Raw genomic sequence first — 12,420 nt, 5'->3', positions numbered from 1 at the left:
ATATTCAGCAGGAGTCACTGAATCGCAACCAGGAGAGGAAATCCTGACCAATATTTTTCTCCTCCTGAGCCCAGGGACATTGAGTCTGATTGTAATGCCCCCACTGTGTCTGCCTAGTGTGATACTTAACCATACAGCCTCGGAGCTCTCAGGATCGGTCCTGGAATGTGACAGTGAAATTGCATTGTCAGCTTTGCTGCTCATAAACCAAAGGAACAAACTTCGTATCACTAGTCTATCACTATTTTACACGTAGTGTACAGCACAGGTATTTGCAGTTATTGATCTAATCCTGAAAGGAATTTATAGTTCAATAAAATATTAAATGCCGAACAATGCCATTACATTGCACTTGTAAATCCCAAGCAATCAGCAGCTGTGCAACTGTAATAGCAAGCAATAAAAGGACATGTATTTAAGCAATACCAGCACACCATCAAGGCAGGACATATAGGCCTAGAAATTGGGTTTTGGCTTAGCCAGGGCTTTAGCGCTGGAAATTAGTGCCGGCGCTAAGTCCCCTGCGCGCGCCAAAAATTCAGTGGCGCCGCGCCCAAACGGCTGCCGGCGCTACTGAAGGGTCTTAGCGCCTGGAAAAGGGCGCTAACTGCCGTTTCGCGCCGCAATTCCGGCGCTGCGGCACCCGATGCGGTGCGGCAGGCTGGGGAAGTGCAGGCCTCCTCCTTCCGTTAAGGAGGAGCTGCCTGCACCCGGCCGCGGCCCGTGCAAATCTGCTTAAAAATGAGCCCGGCACCTCGGACAAGTGCCGGGCTTGCATCTGTTCTGGGGGGGGGGGGGGGGGAGAGAAGTCCCAGGAGGGAGCTGCGGGCAGGCGGCCGGCGGGAAAGCGGCTGGCCGCCGCGGGGCCTTTAATGCGCCGGCGCTAACTGCAGTAAGGCACCTCTGACAAAACGCTGGTTGCGGCTGCCACGGGCGAGGCGGCCGCAACTCAATTTCGGAGTTCGGGCGGGTTACCACGGCAACCGGGACGCTGCGCACACCGATGACGTCGTCGGTGCCGGCGCAGCGCTACCGGAGCAACGCCGATTTAGGGCCCCAGGGAATTTCACTACTGGCCATAATTCCGGCGCAAGGCCCTCTAGCGCCTCAAATGAGGCGCTAAGGCTACTGAATTTTCAGCCGATTGTCCCTGAAATTTATGGGGAGGCGGTGAGAGTGCCGGGGAGCGTGGGGAAAACCTGGTAAGGACAGAGATGCAGAGGTCCTGCCAAATTTAACGACAATACCTCCTTATAATTTTCTTCTCCTGTTTCCCGCCCGGCAGCCGACCAAATTGACAGGCTGGCCGGCTGCTGGGCGGGAAACCAGCAGCAGGAGGCCATGTCCGAGGACCCTTGGGGATGGTCCCCGACAATCGTGATTGGCTTCAGTGAGGGTGGGCTCGGCAGATCGCGGGGCTGGCTGTAGATTGGGGCCGGAGGGGGGCGGTCGCCAATCCAGGCTGGGGAGGAGCGAAGTCATGATCAGCAGAAGGGAGGCCGAAGGTTTGCTTGAGGAGCCGGGGGTGGGGGGGTGGGGGCAGCGCTTAAAAATCACTTATCTGCTGGAGCCAGCAGCCCCCGCCTCCATTTCATTGCTGGGTCTCCCGAGCACTGGCAAACCCAGCTGGCAGCTGTTAAATTTAGATCAAGCTCCCAACTGGACTGTGGGAGCCTGATTTAAATATGATAATGAAGGGCGGGACACTTGCACAGTACGCTACCTGCCACCATAAAAATGGCAACGGGCATGTACACGTTGGGTTGGGACGCGTTTCCGGTTTTTACGGTTTAAACCACGTTTCTTGCCAATTTTCTGCTGAAGGTGTTGATTCCTTGCTAGGAATGGTTAATCAGCTGTGAACAACCCTCCCAAGGGTTTATTATTCAGAATGCTTGTTGCAAAGATGGTATTAAAGGTAACGTGGCAGTGTGGATAAAGGGTTGCTGAAGGATCAAAAACACACAGTAGGAGTAAAAGGATGTTTCTTGGATTGCCAAGATGTAGCTCATGATGTGCCCTGGGGATTTATGGTAGAAGCTCTCTGGTTCTCCATATATATATATATAAATGATTTGAAGATGGGCTTATTTCTCATCTCAGAATTTGATGGTGATATCAAATTAGGTGGCTCGCCATGGCAAACTGTGAGGAAACATACAGGACGCTAAAGGTCATAGGCAGATTTGGGGGAGATTTGTGATAAATATGAGGAAGTGCATTTTTGGAGAAAGAATAGAGAATGGAATTCCAATCTAAACAGTAAGATTCTGAGTGGAATGAAGGAACAGCGGCAATCTTTAACAACAGAATTGCAGGTGCAAAAATAGCATAAAAGGGCAAATGGGAATTTAGATTTTATATATGGGGCCTTGAATGCTAAAGGAGGTGATGCAATGCTGACTGGTTGTATTTATAATTCAGATGTAATGCTCAAATGTCAAAAGTCCAAACCACATTGCATTGATTGCTGTGTTTTGAATCCACTTGTAGTGCTTTCTAAAGTCAGATTAATGCTCAAAATTGGAAACTGAATTGATTCTGAACACAGGAAATTAATTTACTAGATGATCTACAGATCCTTCACTTCAAAAAAAGTGTTTTCATCTCACTACATCCTACTCTTTCTCAAGGTGCTCTGCTCTTTTTTCCTGTGGGTATAAGGATGCCATCTACACAGGGAGTTCCATTTCTGCAAGGATGTCACATCAACTGAGACCCACATCTTGAAGAATAGGGATTCTCTCCTGAGGAACCCCCATCTCTACATGGGTTACCCCCATGTGTGCAAGGATGTCGCTGTGACAAAAAATTAGTATTTATCTTTAATTTTGAATCAGTGGCTGTCTATTTAAATCCAGTCAGAATGCAGGAGTTTCAAAGGCAACTGCAGTTAGGTTCTATGTCCCAGCCTCGATCGATATACATGCTGCAAGAATAGTTTGAACTGGCTTTCGAGGTTTATGGGGAGGAGCAAAGCCACATTCGACAGACTCATACTGTGTGATCTGTTTAGTTATGTGTGTGGCAGACAATAATTTTTGAATCTGGCTGTCAGTTATTCAAATCCATACTGTTGGTGGAATATATATGTGTTGGAGTGCAGCTAATTGGAATTGAGATGAGAGCATCTATTTTGGAAATTTTAAGAGTTAAGGCAGACTAGTTCAGCTTCCACGGTGGTAATAAATAAAGAAATAAAAAGAATCACTATAGATAAAATGTTAATTCAAAAGAACAGTAATTTAGATTAGGTATTGTGACCTTTCATTATTTTCCTTTCAAGTAGCTAGATTTACTGTAAATATATGTATTATATGACTGTTCTTTATTAACGTGTTCAAGTTTAGTTCAATAAATTTACCGTGGCAGTTTAAACGTAAAATGAGGTCTGATGTGATCCTCTACAGCTTATTGAAGACATAAGAAAATTCTGCGGAGGTACTAGTTAATTCCAGCAGACAAAATAATTATCAGAAAGGTTTTTTGTTTGTTATCTTGGATATATTACTTGCAGCTTATCTATGTTTCCATTGATGAAAGAATTGCAAGAGCTTCGCAGTGCTCTGTTGGATATCTTGCCCATTTGTGCTATTTACCAAATTGAGCGCTATATCTAGATTACACTGCATTGGTTAGGCACACACTCCATGCAGCATTGGGCACCCCATTATAGAAAGGAAAAATATATATTTGCTAGGATAATATCAGGGTTGAGAAAATATAGTTGCGATGTGAGTCACAATGAGCCAAATAGGCTCCTTCTGAGCTGAAATGTTTCCGATTCTATGTGTGAGCCATGACAGTGAGTGCCAGCAGGATGTTTGACTACAGGGCACACTACAAACAAGCCTGATCCACCCCCCACTTGCTGTACACACACGCTCACATCCAGCAGGTGTCACTGGGTAATGAACAGAAGCCAGAACCTTCTCCCTAGCACGTGGGATATTGAGGTCAATTGCAGTGTCTTCACCATTGCCGCAGTTAAGATAAGCTAAATCAGAATATAAACTTTACAAGTCTGTATGGTTCAGCTATTCACTGGATAAATTTGCTGAGCTATTACTAGAACTAGGGGGCATAGTCTTAGAATAAGGGGCTGCTCTTTCAAAACTGAGATGAGGAGGAACTACTTCACTCAGAGGGTGGTAGGTCCATGGAATATGCTACCCCAAAAAGCTGTCGAAGCTACATCGTTACATAAATTTAAAACAGAAATAGACAGTTTCCTAGTAGAAAAGGGAATTAAGGGTTACGGGGAGCGGGCAGGAATTTGGACATGAGTCTAGGTTCGGATAGGTCATGGCCCTGTGGGTAGCGGAGCGGGCCCAGGGGCCGTGTAGCCTGATCCTGCTCCTGTTTTTGTGTGTCTAATGCTGTTAGATTCAGGAGATAGTCCTGTCATAGTGGATTGGCGGTTAGGATCAGATCAGCCATGATCTTATTGAATGGCGGAGCAGGCTCGAGGGGCCGATTGGCCTACTCCTGCTCCTATTTCTTATGTTCTTATGTTCTTATTGGGTGAGCCAGGGTTGCAATCTTTGTAGAGTTATTGCATCTCTGATAAAGTGAAAAGCAAATCCAATTGCCACTCCTTTTGCTTGTCTGTCACATGGACACGTAGGAGGTGTCATGACAGAAAATAGTCATTTTCAAACTCTATGATTAAATTGACTGCTAACATTCACTGCCAGGGCCCCCTCAGGAAGAATGGCTGCCTAGGCAAATATGGCGGGCTACTGAATTCTACCTATCATTAGCCATGTATTCTGTATTGTGGTGAATTCAGATCTTTCCAACTATCCCAACTTTATTCGGTGTGATCCATTGTCACTCGGGGTCCATTCTTGTCTGTTGACATCAGAAGATAGAGGAAACAGACACAATCAGTGCATTGAAAAAAATCTCAAAAATGGTCATTTAAACTGGCACTCTTCGACCTAATCATTTTGGATGGATGTGAAGGCTTTGGTGAGGGTACTGAAGAGATTTACTAGAATGGTTCCAGGGATGAGGTATTACAGTTATGTGGATAGACTGGAGAAGCTGGGGTTGTTCTTCTTAGAGCAGAGAAGGCCAAAAGGAGATTTGATAGAGGTGTTTAAAATTATGAAGAGTTTAGATAGAGTAAATATAGAGAAACTGTTTCCAATGTCTGAAAGATCAATAACCAGAGAGCCACAGGTTTAAGGTGATTGGCAAAAGAACCAGAGGCGACATGAGGAAAAACTTCTTTTTGCAACGAGTGGTTAGGATTTGGAATGCGCTGCCTGATAGGGTGGTGGATACAGATTCAATAGTAGCCTTCAAAAGGGAATTGGATAAATGCTTAAAGGAGAAAACATTGCAGGGATACGGGGAAAAAGCGGGGGCGTGGGACTAACTGGATTGCTCTTCGAAAGAGCTGGCGAAGATTCCATGGGCCAAATGGCCTCCTTCTGAGCTTTACTATTCTATGATTCAATGACTCGGCACAAGTAAGTTAATTATATGTTTCCCGGCCTTTCCTGACATAAAACAGACTGATCAGGAAAGAAAATTACATTAAAAGCTCAAAGCAAAAACACAACAATTCAGGGTGTGGACTGTGGACCGTGGTTTGGAGTTTTGACTTAAGATTTCATCAGAACTGGTCTCAATTCATTGACCACTGAGCGAGGTCCAGACACCTGGAAACACAATGCACAACACACAGCAACCAAGGAGCATTACTGTCCACCATTGACAAACCAGTTCCATTTCTTTCTGAATTGGCACATGTGTGAGGCCTACCTGGCCTGGTTTACATCAGTGCTGAACCAGAATCTAATTCAAGGAACTTATGGTGCCAAATAGAATATTGGATTTCCACCAAATGTGGACCACATGACAGATGTACTCTGAACCTAACCACATACTAATCCCCAATGTGTTATAATAGAGATAAACTGTGGAAGGGAGTCCAGCTACCAGAATTTAAAGTGTTTTTACACTTGGTGCTTCTCTGGCTCAGTACACAGGAGACTGATGTTTATGTGCTGGCTGGTATGTCTACAAAATTGCCTCCCTTATCCTGTTAGCAGAATTGTCAGGATAAAGAAGCCAATTTTAGCAACATAACACATGGAGCTGGCCCAAGCTAGAGAACCGGCAAGTGTGAAAGCGATTTATATGTTGCAATTAGAGCCAATGGAGGAAGGGAGGATTGCAGGGTGGTTCCTGCACCAAATCTGCACACATCAGCACTTGCAGCTACAGTTAACTTTTTCAGCATCTACTGGAGTTCTGGCTTCTCAGTACTGACTACTGCAGTGCCATAGTTTAAAGGACAGTGATTCAAGAGGGCTAAATTAGATTGATCTGTGTCTCCAGAGCTGCACTGACCCAAAGAAACAGCAACTTCAAGTCATTCTTGGCAATTCCAAAATGAACAGGAGAACATTTTGGGTTCGATTTTGAGTTAAGCATCGCCTAGGCAGAGAGGAACATCATACGGGGAGAATTGCACGCCAGTAACAGAACACTGCTGATTTCCCTTTCATTTAAATTAATGGAAGGAAGATCCAGTGAAGTCAGTAAGGGGCGTGTAATCTTCTTCAGCTGGGGAAGATAGCTGATAATAGGGAGATTACAAGAGGGGAATAAAGGAAAGTTGCCATGAAATAAAAATATCACAATTACTGCAGCTCATTGTGCGGTTTAGCTTCACTGTTACACTACATGGTACGACATTGAACTGCAGTAATGTATTATAAAACACAACAGAGACCGTGTACAAATCTGGCCAGTAACATTAATTAGAAGTGACGATGCTCATTTTGGTTTAAAAATGTGTCCTATTTTGATGTCTGTCACTCCTCTATTTAGCCCAATTTTCTCCCCTAAAGATGCTGCTCCTTGTTGGGCCTAGAGAGTGTTAGTGGGCTACTTTCCATGGGAATCGTCACTTTTTAGTGACCCTTTTCCTCACCTGACGTCCACACAAGCATATTTTTCAGCAAGAGTCACGGCACAGCGATCTAAAGCAAGAATTCTTGGTGATTTCCGACTTCCCTCCCCCAAGCTTAGTCCAGGGGCACAAAGGCCCATTGTAGCTATTATCAGTTAACTAGGAACAAACCTGAGCCCCTCCTTGTCAACATGGTTTAGGACCACACCAGGCAGTACATTAAACCATTGAGCTAATAAAGGCTCTGGATATCACTCTTTGTGTTCCTTGTTGTTCATGAAAATCATACATATTACTCCTGACACTACCCTACATTTACACTGCTTACTATACTGCTAAATGTAGATCAGCTGTTTATTCTGCACTTTTTTAACTTTAAACCCTTCCAAACACCAATTTACCCCAAATCCTAATATTTTCCAGTGACATGAACTGACCTTATAGAAACCTGAGCACAGACCACAGCCAAAGGATGTGCAGCCTATGCACAGGTTTGCTGTAAGTGCCTCAGTATAAGCGACTCCACTAATGATCGCCTCTGTTAATTGATCTCAAAACTATTCTTACTCTCCAACTCCTCTGTTGATTTGATCCCTCTGTTCAGTTGTTCCTGCCATTATTTTGACTATTCCACAGTCAGCCAGGCTTATGGCTCCAATTGCAAACATTCACCGCCTATATAATGTGTTGTGTGACTTCTGTCACCACAATAACGTCTGCTTTAGAGGTGAAACACTTAAAGAAAGATCTTCCATTTATATAGCGCCTTTCCTAACCTCAGGACACCCCAAAGTGCTTCATTGTCAATGAAGTACTTTGGAAGTGTAGTCACTGTTGTGATGTAGGGAAATGCGGCATCGAATTTGTGCACAGTGAGATCCCACAAACAGCAAAAGGATAAATGACCAAATAATTTGTTTTTTTCAGTGACGTTTCAAGCCTAGATTACGTGCTGGTCTCTGGAGTGGGGCTCAACCCCACAACCTTCTGACACAAAGGTGAGTGTGCTAACACTGAGCCAAGGCTGACACAGTTCTTCCATTTCAATCAAAGGCACCAAGACATCTCTCAGCATTGAATTCTTACTAACATTATGCTGTGTTAAATATCTAAGCTTTTCTACATGGGGGCATTACAGCGAAGTCAATTCTGTCCTCGCCCATACACCCTACGATTAGGAGCGGGAACCCTGGCATTCATTGAGGCCATTCTTGAGGGATTCCTTTGAAGGGAATAAACATTATTCCGCAAGCAGAAACAAACAGTAATGGTTACCATATGTGCCTGTGCCTGCTGGTAATGATTACCTCTCAACCATATCAATATGACTAGGATTTACCCTTTGACAGCCCAGGCCACCAGTGGTATTGACCGACGTTTCACCTGCAGGACTCTTCCAGGATACAAACAGTTTTCTATTGAGCAGTTCACAGGCATCCAAAGATACAGGCCACACTTTCACAATATTTTAACGATGCAGTCTATTATTAGCACTGACATATGGAGCAGCTGAGCAGAGGATCACCCAGCCATTGGGAATGACGAGCACTAAACAGCAGCAGTAGTTATCTGAATGCACAAGCTCTGTACTCACCATCACTAACACAGCAGCAGCAAGGGCTGGAGAAGATGGTAGGAAAAGGGCCGAATGCAGGGTCTCTGTATTCACCATAGGGAACAATAAGCACTAACACAGCAGTAGCACCGGGAGCTGTTAGAGAGAGGGCTGAATACGAGACTGACTGTACTCACCTCAGGCTTGCCTTTGCTCTGCAGTAGCTGCTCCAGGTACAGATCAGACAGTGGGGTCCGGCAACTATTGATACTCTCGAAGGCTGCAAAAGGGCCAAGGGGCTCGCTCTTGTTGGACTTTAGAGTCATGGTGAATAAGCTGTCAGTCTTCTGCAGTGCCTTTTGAAAGAGTCCTCTGTAAGGCTGGAGCAGCAATAGACCCTGCTACACTGACAGGCTGGAAGGAAGAAAGAGAGCCGGGTGTGTGGAGCTGGGAGACAAATCCCTTCCTGAATACACAAGAGTCTAAAGTGCAGCCCAGATGACAGACTGCAAGGAATGTGATAGGCACAATAAATCCTCAGTCACGCCTGATCCAGTCATAAGCATCTGTGAGTGGTTATTGCTGTTTCCTCTTGGTCAGTGCTGTGGGACTATGCGTGTGTGTGTGTGTGCACGCCTACTGACAGCATTCTCTGGACTGCACCAATCTCCTGAACAGGGGAACGCTCTGTCAAAACAATAAGAGCAGATTAAGGATTTATTTGAGTGGAATTGTGATACAGCACTGTAGGGCCTCTACCTCTGCCACCATCAGATAGTGGAAACTGCCAGATATTTGGCGAAGTACAGCTGACATCTTTGAAGCATCACTGCCTGTTATAAACCAAGATGCAGCCTGAAACTGAATAGACGACAACAATAACAGAGTCCAAGTGCTGACACAAGTGTCTTGCTGCATATGAAGAAAGACTTGCATTTCTATAGCGCCTTTCACGATCACCAGACGTCTCAAAGCGCTTTACAGCCAACAAAGTACTTTTTGAAGTGTAGTCACTGTTGTAATGTGGGAAATGCGGCAGCCAATTTGCACACAGCAAGCTCCCACAAACAGCAATGTGATAATGACCAGATAATCTGTTTTTGTTATGTTGATTGAGGGATACATATTGGCCGGGACACTGGGGATAACTCCCCTGCTCTTCTTTGAAATAGTGCCATGGGATCCTTTACGTCCACCTGAGAGAGCAGACGTGGCCTCGGTTTAACGTCTCATCCGAAAGACAGAACCTCTGACAGTGCAGCACTCCCTCAGCACTGCACTGAAGTGTGAGCCTAGATTTGTGTGCTCAACCCTGGAGTGGGACTTGAACCCACAACCTTCTGACTCAGAGGCAAGTGTGCTACCAACTGAGCCACAGCTGAAATAAGAAGCTTACCAAATAGATTGTGATAGTAAGGACAGTGAAAATCCAAAAAACTGATTGCTTTTACAAAACTGAACAGTTCATGGAGTCTCCACCAAGGGTAGTAACAATCTCCTGAGAGAGCACAGGGACACTGACCCGAGAGAGAATGACATAGTGTCCCGAGACAGGAGAGCAGTAATGTCCCGAGAGAGAACTGACAGTGTCCTGAGAGAGGAGAGCAGTAGTGTTCCAAGACAGGACGATGAAGTGAATGGAAAGGAAAATCTGGCGGGGTGTGTAACGGACGGCCAGTCTGCTACTACTCGTCTTGTCCCCTGCAGACATTGAATTTCACCCCGAGTGTTTCAAGAAAGGCCAGTGGTAGTGTCGTTAGAGAGTGCAGAGATAACGTTCTGAGACAGGACGGTGATAGTACTAGGCGGAATTTTGCCTCCCTCCGCCCGGCAGAATAAAGGACGGAACGGGAGTCAAAATGAAAGCAGTGCACAATGCTTGATTCCTGCCTTGGGCCATTTTAACGCTGCTGTTTTTGTCACACAGCTAAGACACCTGCTGCATTCAGGCAGCAGCCTCATAATATTATGCGAATCGGAGTCCGATTACTTAGATAGGACCCCAATGCAATTTTAATGGCCTACTGAGCAGGGCTTCCGGGTGGGAATTAAGTGAGAACGAGGTGGTAGGTCTTTCCACAGCTATTTTAGTTTCTGGGCAGGTGGGTGAAAATCCCACCCAACATGTTAAGAGAGGACAGTGATAGTGTCCTTAGAGAAGAAAGGACAGTGAGGTCAGCGACTGCTTTTGCAGAAATGAAACTTTGTAAACAGCCAGCCCAAGTCAGGCTAGGATGAGTCACAGAAAGATTTCTCACCACAAGTCGAATACATTTGGGGAACAAGGAGTGTCCAGAACAGAGTCCTTCTGTTGATGTGCACAGACTGATTGTAACATTGTTTGAAACTCCAATGATAGCTGACGAATGTGACCAGTTTAGAAAGGTTTTTTATTTGAGGTAAAACCACAGCAGGCACTGTGTAGGTTTACTGGTACTCTGTGATTGGCTGATGCTAGCATCACTGTGTGAGTAGCAGGTGGATGACTGTAAACATGGATTCTTTCTGCACTTTTCAAAAATGAAAACATCTCCAAAACAGATGTTTCAAATTCGACTTTCTCCCAACAGGCTTTACCTGTGTTTACCCCAGCATTCATAGGCAGGCCTGTACCTCATATGAGCTAAAATGTAACCATATGCATGAAGGGCCTGGGATAATGTGCCTCAGGTTAACAATCTACCCTTGAATCCCTAGGGTATACATATGCCCACGCCTGACCTCTTCAACTGGCAGAAAAATACTACACTTAAGCACTATAGATTTCAGGCAAAAATACAATAAATGTTTATTAAATGAGGATTTATACAGAAGCAAAATAAATCGCCAGATAAAGAGCAATAGCAGTTAACTTGCTTTAAACCATTTTTTTAAAACCAAAATAACAAAAATATTTGAATTCTTAGGGGGAATTTTAACCCCTCAAGATGGGCGGGAGAGGGGTGGGGGGGGGGCTAAAATGTCAAAAATTGCTAATCTGACCCCAACCTGCCTCCAACACGCCCAATTCTGGTTTTAGCAGAGGTGGGATGGGGTGGGCAATTAACCTGCTCTCCAGAGGCCGGATCCTAATTCATATATTTTAATGAGGCTGCGTGCCTCAAATTTTAACAGTTTTAAATTTAAGTGCTGCGGGCCGGGTTTCCCAGGGCTCGGGAAACCTGGCAGCTGAAGGGAGGTGAAAGCGGCTGGATCCAGCAGGTAAGTGAGTGCTTTTACAGCACTACTTGTGGGTCAGGAGGAGCAGGAGTGTGTCCACGATTGGACCCCCCGCCCTGCGATCGGACCCCCCTCCCCGCGATCAGATCCCCCCTCCTTGCAATCGGATCCCCCCTTCCCACGATTGGACTCCCCCGCCTTGCGATTGAACTCCCCCTGACCCTTCCAATCTCCCCAGCTCATGAAAAAACCTCACCCAGCTCTGAAATTCTTGTTTTACAAATATCATACTCGTTCACATGAATTTTGTTTGTACCAGAGATGACTTGGCTCATTTTATTGGGTATTATCATATGCAGTTTTCATTGGGACCAAGAGCTCAGTTAATGTGTTGGCCGGCTGTTGCAACACATCACCATAATTGTAGAAGGTTTAGTTAGTGGTTGAATGGTGGAACAGTTTTTTAAAATCTTCGATGTTGTATGAGTTTTACATGAGGCGCTGCAGTTTCTGTAAACTTTGTCTAGGCCTAAAGTGATTGGTGCGGACACCTCATTGAATCTGGATGAACCAACATTCTGAATCTGGAATGCAATAATAATAATAATAAAATACCTGATTCCATTCCTGGCTCTGCTTTTCTCTCTCCCTCTCGTCTCTCGCTCCTGGGCTGGTTTAACGTTTTATGCCGCCGATCTCCCCTCTGACCTCTGCTATCTCTCTCTTTCCGCTCCCAACTACGGCCTACCAGTGCAGCCCCTGACCATATGGCAGC

The 12,420-nt window shown here is 45.2% G+C and overlaps 1 protein-coding gene across 3 annotated transcripts in view; it reads right to left on the bottom strand.

The window, feature by feature from the left end:
• Positions 1-9,078, bottom strand: part of mpp1 (MAGUK p55 scaffold protein 1) — an 83,710-nt gene extending 74,632 nt beyond the window's left edge. The window contains exon 1 of one of the 3 annotated variants that reach the window (XM_085996535.1): positions 8,684-9,078. In XM_085996535.1, the coding sequence (XP_085852661.1) occupies positions 8,684-8,812 (129 nt within the window). In that variant the 5' untranslated portion in view covers positions 8,813-9,078. The remainder of the gene's footprint in view (positions 1-8,683) is intronic. The other 2 variants (XM_085996556.1, XM_085996545.1) reach the window with 2 other exon arrangements.
• Positions 9,079-12,420: the final 3,342 nt, after the last annotated feature.

The sequence above is a fragment of the Somniosus microcephalus genome, chromosome 1 (assembly GCF_052327205.1).
Source record: "Somniosus microcephalus isolate GS21.2 chromosome 1, FLI_Smic_1.0, whole genome shotgun sequence".
NCBI lineage: Eukaryota > Metazoa > Chordata > Chondrichthyes > Squaliformes > Somniosidae > Somniosus > Somniosus microcephalus.
The sequence above is the reverse complement of the archived record's forward strand: the minus strand, read 5'-3'. Positions and strand labels throughout refer to the sequence as shown.